Here is a 21521-nt window from a genome sequence, read left to right on the forward strand (position 1 = left end):
GGATGAATCAAACACTAGTTTAGAGAGTGAGGTGTATTCTCTTTAAAGCCAAGTTACCTAAACATTAGTAGGATAAAAAATGTACACAATAATGAGTAACCATACAAGATTTGGTTTGGAAAAAAAATGCCAATTATGATCAATTAAGAGTCTTTGGTTGTAAGGCTTTCTTTGTATGCTCCAAAGAATGAAAAATCATAGTTGGATTCAAAGTAAACGTTATATATCTTTATTGGTTATAGCCATGACTAATTTGGTTAGAAACTGTGTGATCCTACAAGTAAAGATCTTATTAGGAGTTTTGATGTAGTGTTCGTGGCAAAAAACTATTAAAGACATCATCAAGGTGGATAAAAGTACTACATATGAGAAAGATAAGTTATTATCTGATGTTGATCCAATTCTATCACCAAATCCTAATTTGAACACTATTGATGATAATGTTCACAATGGTGAGCCACACAATTACTTTTGTAATCCACAATTTGAAGATGAGTCAAATATTGAACCAGGTGGTGATCAGGAACATGAGATGTCAGAGGATAAAAATCTCGGTGATGATTCTAAGTCATCCCAATCCCAACTAATAAGGTCCATCCAGTCAATAAAACCTTCTACAAGGTATGATTCTAATAACTATGTTACTTTAACTAATGAAGGGGGACTTGCATGTTTTCGAAAAGGCATGGAAAGTGAAGAAAATAAAAATTAGTTGCATGCAATCCATAATGAAATAACATATTTGGGAATCATGTAATCGATGATAAGTGGGAGAAAGGAACAGTAGACTAGCTTATTTTATAATCACTTCTTTTTATCACATCTTCCCGTATTTTCTTAACTAAAACAACCCCCCATAATCTATTTCAATAGGTTAATAATAAAGGCTACGGTGACATTAACACGTGTAATTTGGATGAAGGTGCGTTATAGATGTTTGTGTGTCGCTGGAATAAATCACATATTCTCACATATTCTTTATCTTTTGATACGGTGTTTTTGGTCCGGCCAAGGTCTTTGAGATGAAATAAGCCGAGCTTTACTGGTCGTCGAATTATCTAAAAAGGATAGAACTAACTGCCTCTTCAGAGACGACTAAGTAAAGGAACAGAGGTTCTCCTGGAATGGGTCGAGATATGATGGATGGAGTGGATAGGGCCAACTTTTGGGAGTGAAAGCTTTTTGAAACTCAGGTGTCCATTCAAACTGGACATCTTAATTCAACAACTCATAAAAAGAGATGGCATGCTACGCCGACTTTGAAATGAATTTTTTTAGAGCCCTTAGCATTCTATTTAGTTTCATCACTTATTTATTTGAGGTGGATGAAATTATTTGCATAACTGCTTCACATTTGTTTAGGTTTCTTTGCTCCCCTATATTAGATAGAAGCATAATAACTCCCCATCTCTCACGTAGAAGGTGCATTTATATGGAGTTAGCTAGATATTTTATTGTATTGTTGGACTCTTCAGAAGACTCGGGCAAGATATTGGTCGTTCAACTCTTCTTTGCTTGGCTTGACTAACATATCATCCATGTATAGCTCCAATGTCTTTCTTATTTCATCTTTAAAAACATTGTTTATCATCTTTTGGTACATAGCCCCAACTTTTTTCAAGCAAAAGGACATCAGACTGTTATGATAGTTTGGTTGTTCGATCATGAAAGTGGTTTTTCCCCTATCTGGTTCGTACATTGATATTTGGTTGTAGATGAAGTATGTATCCATCAAGTACATGAGTTTGTTTCCAAATGAGTTGTCCACTGACTTATCTATACTTAGCAACAAATGAGTCTTTAGGGCATGCCTTGTTCAGATCGATTTAGCCAACAAACATTCACCATTTCCTAGAGGCTTCATTAACCAACACCATATTGGACAATCACTCAATATACTTTGACTCAAATATGAAATTATAGTCTATCAAACCTTAGAAAGTTCTTGCTATTTCCTCTCTCTTCTCAGGGGAATTCCACCTCCGCCTTCTCTACAGGTACCTGGCGTTAGGATCCATGTTCAAATGGTGGAAAAAAGTTTGGTGTTAGTTTTCAAATAGTTTACTAATCATTCCTTTACCATAATAGGTAGGATGAATCTTATCTTCTCAAATCTCATTCGATTGACATCCAACTAAATGGTATCAAAGTCTCCATCAGGGACCAATCTCATATTTTTGTTGCTTTGATCCCAGTCGATGACATCAATTCGTAACCCACAGAATGCCCTTCATCACGAGCGCAAAAGTTAGTTATGCTCAGTATCCGATTATCTTCGTCGGCCTCCTTCTTGAGAATGATAGCAACAACTGTAGAATTTTTAAATATTCCTTCTTGTATCCAACAAGGTCCGAGGCTATCTTCGCGGGCCAAGGTCTACCAGAGTTGTCGTAATACTTCAACATCAAGGGCATAGGAGACTCTACAACTTCTAAGGCTACTAGGGAAAATCGACCTAGGATGTTGTTGTATACACTTTCACATGGACCACAAAAAAAGAGGATGCTCAATATCCTTATCTCACTCCATACCCTAAATCTGACAGATATGTACATCGTTCAACACAGACAAGTAGACGAGTCGTTAAGTAGAGTTTGGTCTCCATAGGGTTTTGGATCTCGTTTCCTCAAACTAACTTTAGCTAAAATTATGAAGTAACTCAAATCGCAGAACTTTCGTCATCCATTAGAACTCCAGACACAAAATGATTAGCAATTATGGAAATGATGATAAATAGAAGAATGAAAATGGAAATTCCACCCACTTTCTCCTTATCAAGAAACCTTAGGATCGATCTATCATTTTTTTTGTTCTTTGTATAAGGATATACATCAGCTCGATTTTGGAGGAAGAGATCTGGTTTGAATAAGGGAATCTTCTCCAACGGTATCAATGGAGAAATTCAAAGATGAACTCAATTTGGAAACCCTAATATTTTTGTCCATTTAATCGTGATCGTCAAATGGGTAAAGATCTAGAATGGGAAGATATGATCGAGTTGGTGAATAACCAAATTAAAGATATAATCATGGAAATTCGTAGGAATGAGTTGACGATTTCCACAAACAGAGTCACTGTTACATTTTGGAACTAGAATAGTCAGTGCAGCTGCACAATAAGGCAATTCGCCTTGCTTCGATGCGGTGGTGTGAGTGGACCTGCACTATTAGCACTTCAACACCCAAGTCAATTTTTGAATAATGGAGATGGAGTGAATTATCAACCAGAAAAGTCGTACCTGTTTTAGTGCCAATACTGGTATTTATAAGATGGTTTGAATTGGGCCTTTTAAACTTTTGGGCCTAGGAGTGGCACATAACACCTTTATATATGGAGAAAGTTCCAAATATATTAGCTTATTTGTGCATCACTTATCTTAAGTGAAAATGGTCATCTTAGGGTGTGAGATAGAGAAAAAAGAAAGGAGAAAATTAGCCACAAGTGATAAAAGAAGTAAGAATATTCATTCCTGTTTTTCTCAAAGAAATCCCAAAAAAAATAGTGATTCTAAATTTGTTAATAGTTGGATCGAACTAATGTTTTGACAGAATGTTTGTGCGAGACATATTGCATGGACAGGGAGATATCACATTCCCACTATACCATGGTTTCTTTTAGAGATTTTTTTATTCTCATTCTAAGTTGCAAGTTTTGTGTTTTGTTGTTTTGACTGGTTAGTTGTTGACACTATTATGCACTATTTTAAGACTCTATTGTAACAATGATCATAATACAACTATCTCTTTAGTCTAGATAATTTGTGGTTTTTTGAAGAGTTTTCCACGTTAACAAAATTTGATGTTTTTTATTCACTTTCAATTATCATATTTATTGTCATATATTTACTAGTAGAAGACCCGTGCGTCCACACGATTTTTTTTATATCTTAATGCGAATTATGTTGTACAAACGAAAATAAAAGCCTTGATAATTCATAATGTCGCATATTGAATAATACAGAAATAAAGATGAGATCAATATACCGTTAATATGTTTTACATAGTTATATAAAACTACCAAAAGAAAAAAGAACTGAAATGACAAATAATTGTCTTCAAAAGTAGTTCACAACAAATAAAGTCCAAGATTTTCCTAGTATCCTGAAAAGTACAGAAAAACAGTAATAAGAATACATTTAATATGTAGAATGTTGCATACAAGTGTTAATATGTTTAAAGAAAGTCTAAGATGAAAATAATAAATTAAATTAGTGGACATGATCATATACCTTAGGAATATAGTTAGCAATTTTAAAGGGAAACATCATCCTTGGTAGTCACCTTTTAATGTAGGCCCTTTTCTTCCCTTGTATAATAAAATTCAAGAAATTCCATATTATAAATTATTACTATATATGAAAGTAATAAATGTTAAAACAATATAATGTGGAATTATAATACCTATACAACATTATGGAAAACCTCTTTGAAAACCACATTTGTTGTTTCATGCAGTGGCAATTTGTCTTTGTCATGAATTAAAATTTTCAAGCCTCCTTTGCTTTTGACTCTTGACATTGCAACATAAAGTTGTCCATGGCTTAAGACGTCTTTTGGCAAATATAAATCGACATAGTCTAATGATTGACCTTGAGATTTATTTATTGTCATTGCAAATGAGACAATGATGGGGAATTGTCTTCTAATAAGTTTGAATGGCCAATGAGACTGGGAAGGAGACAAAGACATTCTAGGTATGTAAATAGTGTTTCCTACATGTGTACCTGAAATAATCTTAGCCTCAATCACATGATTTGCTAGCCTTGTTACCGTCAATCTTGTACCATTGCAAAGTCCTTCTGATTGATCCGAATTCCTTATCAACATAATGGTCGTGCCAATCTTCAAGTTTAAACAATGATTAGGCAAACCAGACATTTTCAAACAACTTAAAAATTCAGGAGTCAAATGCTCAAAAGCCTCATTCTAATTTGCTTCTGATCTGTCAATAGTATCACTACTTAGAAACTCCTTCTCATCACCTATGAAAATAGTTGATAGTTAAAATATTAGTATATGGAAATTATTATAACTAAATAATGTATAAAGTATAGTAACCTGGAAGAAGATTTGTAATGTAATCATTAATTTCATCGACGATCTCTATAGTTGAAGCTAGGATTGCTCGACTTTGGAGGAATTCTGGATTTGTGTAATTTTCAAGTAGGTTTGGATAAGTACTTGTAACAATTTTCTCAATCGGATCCACAAAATCTTGTAATAGAAATTCTGGTGGAATAGTTATTTCAACATAGCCATCATTTGGTTCCGATATTTTTCCATCTCCAACATCTAAAATCCATTTAGAAAAACTCTCAATCTCTGCAACATTGTTTGAATGTGATCCCGACACCAAACGCATGTTTTTTGTGAGTGTTAAAACCTTGCAATGTTCCCAAATATATGAGGCATTTATTGTAGAATGAACAATATCAGAACGGGTTCCTCTTGGCACAACAGGTAGAATTTGTCTATAATCACCACCAAATACAACAATTTTGCCTCCAAATATTTGTTCACAAGGCTTTTCTGTAGTACCCACGATATCTTTCAATGACTTGTCAAGTGCTTCAAAACACCACTTGTTTGCCATTGGAGCCTCATCCCAAATAATCAACTTAGTTAGTTTCAACAAACCAGCAAGGTCATCTTTCTTCTCAATGTTGCAAATAGATGTTTCAATGCATGGTACTGGAATTTTGAATCTTGAATGTGCAGTTCTACCACCTGGTAGAAGTAGGCTTGCTATACCACTTGATGCAACATTTAATACAATGTCGCGATTAGAACGTAATGCCGCTGAAAGGGTATTCCGCATAAATGTTTTTCCAATACCACCATAACCATATAAGAAAAAGACACCGCCTTTATCTTCTTGAACGGCTTGCATGATTTCGTTAAGAATATGCATCTGTTCATCTTTGTAAGAATTTAAAAAATATAGTGTTAGTAATGGGCAAAGTTAATACTCCAATAGTAGTAATAATGAATAAATTAAAACCATTAGAATTGAGTTGAACATAGGTGATTGAGAAAAAATATTATTAGTGTTAATTGGTAATAGAATAAGAGTTAAAATTCAATTGTATAACTTATGTATAATAAAATTAATAAATAGGAACATTCTAACATATCAAAAATTTTATTCATATTGCATACATTGATGAAATAAATTATTCAAATTTTAATAGGTAAAAAAGAATTCTAACATGTCTAAAACTTTTATTCATATTTCAATAATTCTAGTCATATTAATTATTACATTACTATAGAAAAATGTTATAGAAGATAAATTAATTGTATCTATAAAATACAACAGATTTCCGAATCTCTTTTCACTTATATAGAGCTGCATGTGTATCTATAGCTGATAAATGGTTATATAGAGCTACATGTGTATCCACCAATGAAAATATATAATTCGGAGCTGCATTATATGTTATATTAGTTGAAACTGAACCATAGATTTGCATTGATGTTCAACTATTTATGTAAGTTTTGTTTTTATAGTGATAGCGAAGTAGTTACACCAGTGATTCAAGTGTTGAATCTTTTTCATCTGATGAAAGTTTCTCATTAGAAGACCGTTACTACACTGATTCTGATGACGAAGTTTACAACGACAATGGAGACTTTTGCTGGGTTGTCAAAATTAAGTCTGGTTTAAAGGCGAAGAGGAATGTGTTGGTGAGTCTTAAAGATATCATTCTTTATGCCATGGTTGATTGATAATAAGTGTAATCCGGTGAAGTGACTTTTAAATCGAAAATGTGCGGATAGCAAGAGTCGCCACCGACTTTTATTTTATCCAAATTAAATCAGAAAGGCTAAAAGAACAGAGAAAAACCTTTTTGAGAAAAACTGAGTTCGGGGGGTAATTATGCAAAGGGAAGGTGTAAGGCACCCTTTGCATCCATGGTTTCCCATGGGATCTTAATTGCTTTGCTCTTTGTTTTCAGAAATGTAGAAGAAAAGAATATGGACTTTAGCTCGTAAATGAGCGTAGCCATTTTGAAGATTTATGAGAAAGAATATGAAAAAGGTTTTAGAGCAAGGCAAAGCAATTAGGGGCAATTACCTTAATAATGTAGAAAACAGTTCTTTTAGCCTTTTAGGGTGAAAGGATCTATCCATGCCATAAGAGGGCGGGAAGCCTTTCATTTGGAGGTTGAAGGGTCATCGAGGGTTCTTTCGCCATAAGACTGTCCCATGCCATAAAGAGGCAGGTAGTCTAAGGGAAGAATCAGAATAGCCTTTCGTAGGCAGCCAGAGGATACCTCAGCCTTTCGTAGGAAACTTCCGAGGGTCGATGTCATATTGGTGTATCGAAGGCAGCATCATTAGGGTCTTATGACCTTTGTATTTACCGAGGCAACATGGCTGAGGTATCCTCGTATTCGAGGGACACGGCTATTCTGCAAAAAACACAAGGCAACAAGGCAACAGGCAACAGAGAGGTTACCTCAAAAGTGTGCGTGTGTGCACCAATCACGTGATCAGTTCAGAATATATTATCTTATAATGATTAAGTGATGCTAATTTAATTCAGGGTTGCACTCCCTAAAATAACTAACCACGGCAATTAATATTAACAATTAAAATAATAATGGGGAGAGGGAGAATGAAACCAGCGGGGGGAAGGGAAATTGAAACCATCGGGATAATAACGTTATAGGTCTAACACAAGTAATAATTAAGATCAGGGTTTAGGGTTACCGACTATTCGAAGCTTTGGCATTTGGCAAACCCTGAAAGGTGGAAAAATAAGAAACAATAGTAGGGTGAGTGCATTATCGGTTCAGAGGCAAACATGATTAACCCTAATCAAAAATAAAAGGAAAAAAGAAATTAAAATAAATAACTAGACACTTAGCTTTGAATTTGATCTGGTATGGTTGGCGGTCGGAGCGTATTTGAAGAGCAACCCTGAAAAAGGCACAAAAAACCAAATATTTCAGTGTATGGCATGTTCTTCGTAAACCCTGATTAGGGTACAAATTGAATAAAATAACATAAATGATTTAATTAATTATTGGTCTCGCGACCTAATTAATTAAATTGGGGACAAGAAAATAATTTAATTAGACAAAAACAATTTTTTATGAATTTTTGGAATACAAATAAAATATATGTGGAATTTTGAATAAATACAAGCAATTAAATAAAATGAAATAAGTAAATATATAAGAAAATAAATAATATAAATATTAATTATAAGAAAAAGATTTTAGAAAATAATTATAATAGTTGTATTATAATAAAGAAAAGAAAATAATTAAAAACAAAATATATATATATATATATATATATATATATATATATATATATATATATATATATATATATATATATATTAATATATAAAAATAGGACTATGTAATTAAAACTAAAAAAAAATTGAAAAATACTTAGCTGGATCCAGTGTGGCGCATGCGCGTGGAACATGGTGGACCTGCAAGCTTGGAACATAGGATGGATCTGGAAAGCAGTTGGACGGCTGAGATGAGTCTGGCGCATCACAAACATGTGGATGGTACACACATGGTACACGGCGCCAAAATCCTTTTCAAACGAACCAACCATACGATGACACCTCATCGTTTTCTCCAACCAAACCTGCAACAAACCCTTTTGCATCGCTTTTTTGTACGTAAGCTATAATAAGTCCTCGCTTTCTACACCTGCAAAATTACGAATACGTGCAAATGGCTACAAAAATTTGGCGCGATGGCGCCATTGTCATCGTCCAGAGGTCACGAGTTCCATGGTCTATTCAATTTGTCCTAATTTTTCGTTAATTAAAAAGCCCTAATTCAAGGTTCACAAACCCTAACATGGCATAACGCTTAAAACACAACCAAACTCAAATTAATTATACAGAAAGGTCATAAGCATCAAGGGAAACACGAATACGCAATTGAAATTGATTTATGATGCATGATGAGTCGTAATCGAAGAGATTTAGGGAGGCACAAACCGTGAGCGTTTTGGGACGGTTCTGGAGGTGCTTCTTGCGTGCAACAATTGGAAAAGCTTCAATGAACACTAGGGAACGTGTTTATGTCTTCAGTATTCTTTGAATCAACCTCTAACCTTCAAAACGAATTCCAAATTTTCTTGAGTTTTGTGAGCTCGGGTTCACCCTTCAAACTGCAGCAAATCCCCTTTTTTTGCATCTGAATGGTCTATGTATTTATAAGGCTTGCTTTTAGGTCAACTATTATGGATTGAATCCCTTAGAATCAATGATTGGTAATTTGGCAAAATTTGATTGAAAAATATTACTAATTATGGCCAATTTCAATCTTTTATCTCCCATTTGAATTTGCACGAAATTTGATTAATATTGGGACAATTTTGATGATTAAACTGATCCCAAATCATATCTTTTGCCACATATTTGATTTTCCCTTAATTCACTTGATTTTAATTCCCTTTTAATTGAAATAAAAATCATAATGAATTAAATAAATCATATATTTCGTGGAAAAGATGAATTTGGGTCCCTTGGATACTTGAGGATCAAGTTTGGGCCATAAAAGATTGGGCCTCTTCGTAAAGAAAATTATTTTGAAACCTTTTCTTTCACATTTTCCTCTTCAAATTTGTCCAACTTTGCAAGGCCTATCTCTCTCAATTTTTGAGGTATGGAAGTTTTCTAGGACTTTTTAGAAACCTTAGAGAGTTCTCTAACCAGTGTCTTTGGTCTCACATCAAAATTATTTTCCATGCTCTTTATATGTCCTTTTGAAAGAAATGACTTTTTGTTGACTTTTGAAAAGGACCTATAATGTTTTAGTCCATATATATCAAATGAAGCATTTTTAGACTTGGCATGTGAGAGACAAAATTGAAGAGAATCAAATTTCCTTCAAAATAAGCTTTGGATGGAAAATTTCTGATGTTCCATGTGTGAGTTATGGCTGGTCAAAGTTCAGTTGACTTTCTCCTATGAAAACCCTAATTTAGAAACTTTTTGAATTGTTGATTTTTGATCTTTCCTTGATGAACCATGATCAATACTTGATCAAATGGTGAATGATACTTCAATATTAGGATCTTGACAAAAAATCAGGAGTTTTAACTTTACTCTGCCCACAGTTGACTTTTAGGTCAACCCAGTCGACTATTGACTTTCTAAACATTTGAGTGATCAATCTTTTAAGCTGAGACTTGATACTTGTCATAGAGGTAATGTAAGATACTTTGAGCCATATGGGATGCCTTGGAGCCATTGATTCATTGATTTTCCTTTGAACAAACCAAACCCTAGTTTCTGAGCCCTGTATAGGAGAATGTGTCTTGGAGCTTTATGTATTGATTTGAATTTGTATAAGAGAAATAATATGGGCAAATTTTGGGGTATGACAGCTGCCCCTGTTCAAGTATCTTGAACCTGAAGATGTAGAGTGGTTTGTGCGCCAGTCGGAGTCTGAAGGTAGAAGAGGATTGAACACTAGAATACCCAGAAATTTGCCCTTGCTGAAGTAGGGACCTTTGTCGGAGATGGGCTTGAAGATGCCATCCAGGTGTATGATGGGGATGGGCTTAAAGATGCCATCCAGTAAGTCATGCATTAGATTATGTTTGAAGTGTTTGAGAAGTAGTTGTTTGAGTGTTAATCGTGTCATTACTGTTTGTAGTAGACGAATTAGATCTTTGAGAGTCGATCGTGTCAGTACCGTTCGTAATACCTGAATTAGGTCTCGGAAAGATGATCGTGTTTATATCGTTCGTGATGATAGAATTAGATCTCTTGTCGTGTCAGCACCGTTCGTAGTAACTGAATTAGACTTTAGAAGCAGTTGATCGTGTCCACACCGTTCGTGATGATGGAATTAGATCTCTGAGAGTTGATCGTGTCAGTACCGTTCGTGATACCTGAATTAGATCTTGGAAAGATGATCGTGTCTATACCGGTCGTGATGATAGAATTAGATCTCTTTAAATGTCGATCGTGTCAGCACCGTTCGTGGTAACCGAATTAGATCTTGGGGAAATAATCGTGTCTACATCGTTTGTGATGATAGAATTAGATTCTCTTGTCGTGTCAGCACCGTTCATAGTAACTGAATTAGACTGAGGAGGATAATTGATCGTGTCCACACCCTTCGTGATGATGGAATTAGATCTCTGACCGTGTCAGTACCGTTCGTAGTAACTGAATTAGATCTTTGAAAATGATCGTGTCACCACCGTTCGTGGTAGATGAATTAGATCTTGGAAAGTTGGAGATTTCGTTCATTTGTCTGTACCTGTATTCTGCAATAGGTATAGAAATATTTTTTATGCAATGTCATGATGTATGTGTTACGTAATGAGTCCCTCAAAATAAATGAGAAGCTTTGTATGTTATGCGTGAGTTCAGTATGAATGCGATGTATGAATATGTTTATGATTTATGACGTATGAATATGATTTATGTTGTCTTGATTGAGAAACTAAATCTCCATGTCCTTGTAATTTTGTTGTCTGATCTTGTCTTAAAGATGCTCAGGTGGGGATTTATGATTTTTGCTTGGGGATGATCAGTAACTTGATGTACCCTGACTGGAGATAAGAGATATTGATAAACCATGTTGGAGGAGAGCAAAGTGTCGGGGGACCGGCCGTGTTGAAGATGTAAACTCTGTCGGGGAACTATGTCTTTGTCGGGACGAGTATGTTTTAAGATATCTTCTTGAGAATTGCTCTGTGGGGATATGATCATGTGAAATCGGAGCTGTGGGAAAGCATGGATGCCTTGAACATTGCCCCCAGTATTATAGTAACTACCATTCCTGGATTTGATTAAGACACACTGCCGAGTATTGATCAAGATGTCAAACTGGACTTGCATAGATTTGCCCCCGCTAGTAGAGACTTTGAAAAGATTCGCCTTGCGAGGACTTTATGAGACGTGCACTATGGGTGACATGCCCCTAGTACTTAGTATGATCCGCCTGACTGATCGGGCGGTAGCTTCGGCCCCACTTGGGTGCATACCCCTGATTGTTGATGCTTCTGAGATATTTTGAAATTCGACTGATTATCCCAAATTGATCGGGGAATAGTTGGAAACTCACTTGATATAGGCATTTGATAGTTCCTTGGAATTTTGACTTGATTGCCCCAGATCGACTGAGAAATAGTTTGAAATCCACTTGGGATGTATGCCTTTGATTGTTTGGCATTTGAGAGATTCTTCGAATCTTGAATTGATTGCCCCTGATTGATTATGAGATATTTCTTCTTGGAGTAATCTTGTCTGTCGGGATAACTTTCAGTCATTAGTTGTACCCTGTGCAAATTCTTTCTGTTGCCAACATTTGAAATTATGCAGCAGAATATGTTTAATAATGTATTCATGAGATGCAATGCATACGTCTGTCTTGAGTTTTTGAAAAACATTAAAACAGGCGATGTAAAAGCGTGATATTTGTAAAAACGTGATGTTTGTAAAATGAAATATCAACTCAGCAGTTTTGGTAAACCTTAAGGAGTCAGGATACCTTTTGGTGACAGTATGCTTTCGAACTAACCATGCTTCAGTTAGGACTTTCAAGGGTTGTAATGTGGCTTGGTTCACGGTTTAAGAAACAAAGGATAAAGGCTCAAAATTTAATTTATACCCATCCCAATCTTCGTGATGTTCTTCGATCCTATGCTCAGTTAACTCTGCGTTTACGCCTTAGCAAAGCTTGAAGTTGTAACATTGATATTTGATGATGGTTAAAGTACCGAAGGTTTATTTGGAAAGGTAGTCATTCTTTTTGTAATTTTTTCTTTTATCGAGGATTTGTAGTGACCTCTTTTTTGACTTTATTATCCCTAACTTTTGCCTGAACTGTTTATTTTGAGATTACATTCAGCGGGATATTTCGATTTTCGGTAAGTCTTCTTCATAGGTTTTGACTTAACAGTTTTCTTTTTCTTTTATGGATATTGACTGCCTGACTTGAGAATTACGAGAATCCATCACTTGTGTAAAGCACCTGGTATAATTGAGGTAACTGAGTAACCACCCTGCCCCGGGTTATGATTAAAGGTTTTAATCTGTATGAGAAATGAAACTTCTACTTCTTAGGCTCGAAGGGGTTGACGAGGGATTAACATCCTTATATCTCCACTGTTTAGGAATTGAAACAATGCCTGTACATCGTCAACATAGTCCGTTCAAAAGCATACTGTATGAGGTTGCGGTATCGTCTTCGTCATCCTCCCATAAAAGGCTTACAGCTTAGCAGGAATTGAGTATCACAAAACATATGCAAAGTAAAGACATAATTTAAAATGAGTGGTAACAAAGTAGTTTATTCAAGACACACATATGCAATGCACTAATGATTATTATTAAGACAAATAATGTCTATCATAAGTCGAATGTTTAAACAAACAGAAAAAGAAATTGCAAATGAAAGTAAATCTAATGATCTAAAAAGTTCATCCTTCTAAACATTAATCAATCTTGTCGTGACTAGGAATGGGAGCAGTGATCACTACAGGAGTTTTTGGATGAGGGAATTCAATTTCACCAGCGTCGATCATATCTTGGATCTTATTCTTCAACGGCCAACAATTCTCTGTGTCATGTCCAGGACTATTAGAATGATATGCGCACCTCGCATTGGGCTTGTAACTAGGAGCAGAGGTGTTAGGATTCTTAGGAGGATCCCTCAGGGTGATCAAATTTAGCTTCAACAGGTGTTGTAACGCTTGAGCCAGTGACGTATTGATCTTTGTGAATTGTCTTTTAGGCGCGTTATGTTTACGTTGTGGTTGTGATGCTGATGTAGAGATCAGAACTTCCCCAACCTGTTGGTTGCATTTGTCTCGACCTTTCAAGTTGTGCACAGCATTAGCCCTGTAGGGCTCTTCAGTTGAATTGAAGTCAATGATCCTGTCGTCAATTAAGTCTTGGATCTTATGCTTCAGCGGTCCACAATCCTCCGTGTCATGACCAGGACTGTTCGAATGATAAGCACATCTCGCATGGTACTTATACCCAGGAGTGGGATTGGTAGGAAATGAATACGGAGGCAATAGAGTTATCAAGTTCTGATCGAGCAGTTGTTGTAGAACTTGAGACAACGACATGTGTAATGGAGTGAATGACCGCTTAGGTTTGGATTTCCATTTATCTTGCACACCTTGCTCCCTTTATTGATCCTTCTCCTTCTCGGTCAGAAGTGCCTTTAATTCTTCTTGCCCCTTGGCCAAGTGAAAGATTATTTTCTGGAACTGGTTGTTCTGAGCCTGAAGATTTCTAATTGATTGCTCGAGATCCATGATGCTGAAATAAACAACGGAAAGATGAGAGGCCTGTTTATAGAAACCTGTGATGCAATGTTATGAATGCAGATGCAACATTTTCAAGGATCTCTGGAAATTTAGTCAATATGATTTGGTCGCTTCTTCGTTTGAAGAACTCTGATTTTTGGATGTTCTTCTATGGGAATCAAGCTCACCATATCCAGTGGGTCATAGCCTCTGATTCAGGATCTTCTGAATTTTGAAGGTACATGGCTAGAGGAAAATAAATCCTCTTGCCCCTTGATAGGTACAACGTCTCTAAATTGGAAGGTATGTGGCGAGAGGAAAGTAGTTCAGTCCTTGATAAGAGCACCTGAAATTGTGCGCCCTAAATTCCTAAGATCCTTGAAAGGGTTAGTTAAATCATGTTATGTGTATGATGTCATGATGTCATGATGTTATGTAGTGCATCAGGCAAAGCGTAAGATAGTAAGGACGAGTGAGTCCCACAAGAAAAACCTGCAAGAAGACCAAAGGGTTAGTAGCAAGCACAGACAAGTCATGCAAGTGTCCTTAGGTTTAAAGGCTTGCGTGAAGTTCGTAGGTAAGTACCCTCCCCTCTGAAGTTAAGTCGGTTCAACCTGTCCTAAAATAGTAACCGGGTTCTATGGTGCTCATATCCCTGATCTTTCTCGTGGGCATTGTCTCAACATGGCACTCGATCGGCCAGCCAAAAGCATCCCTAGAGTCCAATCTCAATGAGTGTAGCATCGAGTATCAACCGGCTTCAGTCAAGAATCCAAAGCCAGCTATCTCGCTACTTCCTATAGGCCAAAGTCAAGTTCAACTAAGGTTCTAAGGGCGAATTAGTGCTTATGACACCACGCGGTAGCCAAATGTCTCCTTGATCATGTTCAAGGGCCATCAGGACAAACCAAAGCGTCGCACTAACGGTGGCCACCAGTTCAACCATAACGATACATGTCGTACAGCCTCCCTGGTCTCATGCCACATACCTAAGGTACACTAGATCCGGGTGTAGGATCTTTCACACAGCAGAATTCCCAAAACAGCCTTGGAAATTAAAACAAGCAAAACAAACAATAGAAAACATTTTAAGTGAATCATAAACTTTTAAGGTAACCCCTCTTTTTAATCGAAAATCCCCAGCAGAGTTGCCAGTTCTGTAATACGGTGAACTAACTTTTAAATCGAAAATGTGCGGATAGCAAGAGTCGCCACCGACTTTTATTTTATCCAAATTAAATCAGAAAGGCTAAAAGAACAGAGAAAAACCTTTTTGAGAAAAACTGAGTTCGGGGGGTAATTATGCAAAGGGAAGGTGTAAGGCACCCTTTGCATCCATGGTTTCCCATGGGCTCTTAATTGCTTTGCTCTTTGTTTTCAGAAATGAAGAAGAAAAGAATATGGACTTTAGCTCGTAAATGAGCGTAGCCATTTTGAAGATTTATGAGAAAGAATATGAAAAAGGTTTTAGAGCAAGGCAAAGCAATTAGGGGCAATTACCTTAATAATGTAGAAAACAGTTCTTTTAGCCTTTCAGGGTGAAAGGATCTATCCATGCCATAAGAGGGCAGGAAGCCTTTCATTTGGAGGTTGAAGGGTCATCGAGGGTTCTTTCGCCATAAGACTGTCCCATGCCATAAAGAGGCAGGTAGTCTAAGGGAAGAATCAGAATAGCCTTTCGTAGGCAGCCAGAGGATACCTCATCCTTTCGTAGGCAACTTCCGAGGGTCGAGGTCATATTGGTGTATCGAAGACAGAATCATTAGGGTCTTATGACCTTTGTATTTACCGAGGCAACATGGCTGAGGTATCCTCGTATTCGAGGGACACGACTATTCTGCAAAAAACACAAGGCAACAAGGCAACAGGCAACAGAGAGGTTACCCCAAAAGTATGCGTGTATGCACCAATCACGTGATCAGTTCAGAATATATTATCTTATAATGATTAAGTGATGCTAATTTAATTCAGGGTTGCACTCCCTAAAATTACTAACCACGACAATTAATATTAACAATTAATATAATAATGGGGAGAGGGAGAATGAAACCAGCGGGGGGAAGGGAAATTGAAACCATCGGGATAATAACGTTATAGGTCTAACACAAGTAATAATTAAGATCAGGGTTTAGGGTTACCGACTATTCGAAGCTTTGGCATTTGGCAAACCCTGAAAGGTGGAAAAATAAGAAACAATAGTAGGGTGAGTGCATTATCGGTTCAGAGGCAAACATGATTAACCCTAATAAAAAATAAAAGGATAAAAGAAATTAAAATAAATAACTAGACACTTAGCTTTGAATTTGATCTGGTATGGTTGGCGGTCGGAGCGTATTTGAAGAGCAACCCTGAAAAAGGCACAAAAAAACAAATATTTCAGTGTATGGCATGTTCTTCGTAAACCCTGATTAGGGTACGAATTGAATAAAATAACATAAATGATTTAATTAATTATTGGTCTCGCGACCTAATTAATTAAATTGGGGACAAGAAAATAATTTAATTAGACAAAAATAATTTTTTTATGAATTTTTGGAATACAAATAAAATATATGTGGAATTTTGAATGAATATAAGCAATTAAATAAAATGAAATAAGTAAATATATAAGAAAATAAATAATATAAATATTAATTATAAGAAAAAGATTTTAGAAAATAATTATAATAGTTGTATTATAATAAAGAAAAGAAAATAATTAAAAACAAAATATATATATATATATATATATATATATATATATATATTAATATATAAAAATAGGACTATGTAATTAAAACTAAAAAAAAATTGAAAAATACTTAGCTGGATCCAGTGTGGCGCACGCGCGTGGAACATGGTGGACCTGCAAGCCTGGAACGTATGATGGATCTGGAAAGCAGTTGGACGGCTGAGATGAGTCTGGCGCATCACAAACATGTGGATGGCACACACATGGTACACGGCGCCAAAATCCTTTTCAAACGAACCAACCATACGATGACACCTCATCGTCTTCTCCAACCAAACCTGCAACAAACCCTTTTGCACCGCTTTTTTGTACGTAAGCTATAATAAGTCCTCGCTTTCTACACCTGCAAAAATACGAATACGTGCAAATGGCTACAAAAATTTGGCGCGATGGCGCCATTGTCATCGTCCAGAGGTCACGAGTTCCATGGTCTATTCAATTTGTCCTAATTTTTCGTTAATTAAAAAGCCCTAATTCAAGGTTCACAAACCCTAACATGGCATAACGCTTAAAACACAACCAAACTTAAATTAATTATACAGAAAGGTCATAAGCATCAAGGGAAACACGAATACGCAATTGAAATTGATTTATGATGCATGATGAGTCGTAATCGAAGAGATTTAGGGAGGCACAAACCGTGAGCGTTTTGGGACGGTTCTGGAGGTGCTTCTTGCGTGCAACAATTGGAAAAGCTTCAATGAACACTAGGGAACGTGTTTATGTCTTCAGAATTCTTTGAATCAACCTCTAACCTTCAAAACGAATTCCAAATTTTCTTGAGTTTTGTGAGCTCGGGTTCAACCTTCAAACTGCAGCAAATCCCCTTTTTTTGCATCTGAATAGTCTATGTATTTATAAGGCTTGCTTTTAGGTCAACTATTATGGATTGAATCCCTTAGAATCAATGATTGGCAATTTGGCAAAATTTGATTGAAAAATATTACTAATTATGGCCAATTTCAATCTTTTATCTCCCATTTGAATTTGCACGAAATTTGATTAATATTGGGACAATTTTGATGATTAAATTGATCCCAAATCATATCTTTTGCCACATATTTGATTTTCCCTTAATTCACTTGATTTTAATTCTCTTTTAATTGAAATAAAAATCATAATGAATTAAATAAATCATATATTTCGTGGAAAAGATGAATTTGGGTCCCTTGGATACTTGAGGATCAAGTTTGGACCATAAAAGATTGGGCCTCTTCGTAAAGAAAATTATTTTGAAACCTTTTCTTTCACATTTTCCTCTTCAAATTTGTCCAACTTTGACAAGGCCTATCTCTCTCAAATTTTGAGGTATGGAAGTGTTCTAGGACTTTTTAGAAACCTTAGAGAGTTCTCTAACTAGTGTCTTTGGTCTCACATCAAAATTATTTTCCATGCTCTTTATATTTCCTTTTGAAAGAAATGACTTTTTGTTGACTTTTGAAAAGGACCTATAATGTTTTAGTCCATATCTATCAAATGAAGCATTTTTAGACTTGGCATTTGAGAGACAAAATTGTAGAGAATCAAATTTCCTTTAAAATAAGCTTTGTATGGAAAATTTCTGATGTTCCATGTGAATGTTATGGCTGGTCAAAGTTTAGTTGACTTTCTCCTATGAAAACCCTAATTTAGAAACTTTTTGAATTGTTGATTTTTGATCTTTCCTTGATGAACCATGATCAATACTTGATCAAATGGTGAATGATACTTCAATATTAGGATCTTGACAAAAAATCAGGAGTTTTGACTTTACTCTGCCCACAGTTGACTTTTAGGTCAACCCAGTCGACTGTTGACTTTCTGAACATTTAAGTGATCAATCTTTTAAGCTGCGACTTGATACTTGTCATAGAGGTAATGTAAGATACTTTGAGCCATATGGGATGCCTTGGAGCCATTGATTCATTGATTTTCCTTTGAACAAACCAAACCCTAGTTTCTGAGCCCTGTATAGGAGAATGTGTCTTGGAGGTTTATGTATTGATTTGAATTTGTATAAGAGAAATAATATGGGCAAATTTTGGGGTATGACAATAAGGATATAGTAAAATTTCTTTGTTTTTTTATGCCTCATTTCCCGACACGTGCATCAGAAGAATGCTTGCTCTGGAGTCAGAGACGTATCGAAATGTTAGACTTGGACATTGGTAGACCTTATGGATGTGAAATACTGACAGCAAAACGAGATGAATTTGAAAAATACATTGGCAAGGGTTGGTATGAGGTTGCAAGGAGACGTCAGTTAAAGAGAGGTGATTTACTCCACCTCAGCTTGGTTAATCCATATGATAGGATGACTATTTCAGTAAAAAGGCGTGTTTGAAGAAGTGGATACTATAATATCATGGTGGAATATGTATGCTATATAAAGATCGTGGTTGTGTTATAAGTTTAGGTATTCAAGATATGGTGGATGTTATTTTGGTTTTGTGTTGATAATTATATGCACTTAATTTGAAGTTATTTTCTAATCTGTATGACAGACTATTCGTATCCCTAATTGTTTAGTGTGTGTATGTTTTGAATGTATCAAATGTTTCAAGCTACAATGTGTTGGTGCAGAATGCTGATAATTGCATTGTTTCCATTTTTATAGTTATAATGTGTTTATTTAGATTTACATTGGTCTAATTGTTTAGTGTGTTCGACTGAGTTACATTGGTATAATTTCATTCAGCTTGATTTACATTGGTATGTGTGGCTGGTTCATTTACAATATGAAGTTTCATATATCTTGTATTCTGTAACAACATGAATATGTGTAACAGCATGAAAAATAAATGTATCATATGAAAGTTCTGTAACAGCATGAATATGGCCTATCTCAAGTTGAAAAATGTGTATCATATTAAAGGTTTGTAACAGCAAGAGCATGAATTGTGCACACTGTGAAAATAATTTTATTTGTTGATAAATGTGTAACATATTAAAGATTATAACAACAACATGAAGAAGGACCATTGTCATGAATTAATGGAATATAAAACATAAAGTTGTTACCTGTTAACGACTTAAACAGATCTTGGAATTTAGCTTTCTCAGCTGGAACATCGTATAGTCGTTCATCATATACCAAGCGATTTCCAAGAAAATCAAAAACATAATCATCCGGATATGGAATTGGCTTGAAATCTTTTAAGCTCCTTCGATTTTTTTTGTAATTGCTTTTCAATTTCCATCAAAGTTAGTTGTTGTAATTCTTTGTCCGATAGTGATAAATCTACATAAAAACTTAAAGTAATCAAATTAAGGCAAGATAAAACTATCACAATGGCAATATCCAAATTAGTATAGATAATATATAGAACATAGTACATTGATTCATTGACAAATTTCTCTGTTCATAGAGTATCCCATCAGATAAGTAAATCCAAGTGTTTCGCCAAACATGATCAGGTCGATTCAGGGAAGCAGATAACAACATGGTAACAAAGAGTTATCGCAAAAACACTCCAGAAGCCCAATTATAAGCCTCTTTAATTGCCTCAATGAATTACTTGTCATCTTATAGAAACCCCATTGCAAAGCATGCTTCCCGAAAACTTTTATGTTTAACACCTTCAAATGTTTTGAGATCATCATAACTTGTTGGTCCTTTTTTAACAGTCAACAACATCCTCATATAATACAATTCTCCTGTTGCCGGTGGGACCCAAACTAACCTACCAATGGTGTAACCCCGTTTCCTTGGTTTCCAGGTCCTTGTTTTTTTGACATAAACAAATTTAGAGACAAATTGGCCATATGTCAATGATTTCGCTTCCGCATATTCTTTATTTACATCAAACCATGAAGTAAACATTGATTCAGTTACACTTGCTTTAAGAAGGACATCTCCTATTTGTTCAAATTCTTTGTAGTCCACTGGATTTTCACCTTCCAAATGAAAAAACAATCTTTCAACATCTGGTTTCCTCCCATGAATAGAATATGAAAAGATTCTCCAACATGCTTCACTTGGAGACACATATCTACAATCAAGGTATTGTTTGATTTCGTCAACATTACCGACACTTGTGCTATCATTTAGAACTATCACAACCGAGATTCTCTCGGAACCCTTGTTGATGTACTTGAAGAGATACTTAATTGAAGTACTTTGATTTCACCATTCCATATTTATGTGTGCTTCATACTTCATTAGTAAACTCGGATTGTATGGTACAACATGACCGCTATGAAGTTGTATTCCATTCTTATTAATCTTATGCCCATTATCTCTTCTTATGTATACTGGATATCCACCTTGATTAAATATCCTAACATCTTGGAACTTCTTTGGATAAAACTTTGTACACCTTCCATCCTTCATGCATGAACATTTTGGATTTGCCAAACCGCAAGGACCATGAACCATGTGCGCTTTGACCAGATTATACAACCTCGGTTGTTTCACGGGATCTGGAACCTCAACTGAAATTATCCTATCGATATCACTTGGGTCAAGATATTTATTATATGGATGCAAGAATATAAGAATATGGGCATGTGGCAAGCCTCTCTTTTGGAACTCGATTGTGTACATGTCTGAA

General features: G+C 35.6%; 1 protein-coding gene across 1 annotated transcript; it reads right to left on the reverse strand.

Moving 5' to 3' along the window:
- Nucleotides 1-20494: 20494 nt before the first annotated feature.
- On the reverse strand, nt 20495-21514 carry LOC131635111 (uncharacterized). The gene is made up of 2 exons (XM_058905724.1): nt 21126-21514; nt 20495-20960 (listed from the first exon to the last, which is right to left on the reverse strand). The coding sequence occupies exons 1-2, from the start codon at nt 21512-21514 to the stop codon at nt 20495-20497; spliced, it is 855 nt and encodes a 284-aa protein (XP_058761707.1).
- Between the last annotated feature and the right edge of the window lie 7 nt (nt 21515-21521).

Source organism: Vicia villosa, unplaced genomic scaffold, assembly GCF_029867415.1.
Source record: "Vicia villosa cultivar HV-30 ecotype Madison, WI unplaced genomic scaffold, Vvil1.0 ctg.001429F_1_1, whole genome shotgun sequence".
Classification (NCBI taxonomy): domain Eukaryota; kingdom Viridiplantae; phylum Streptophyta; class Magnoliopsida; order Fabales; family Fabaceae; genus Vicia; species Vicia villosa.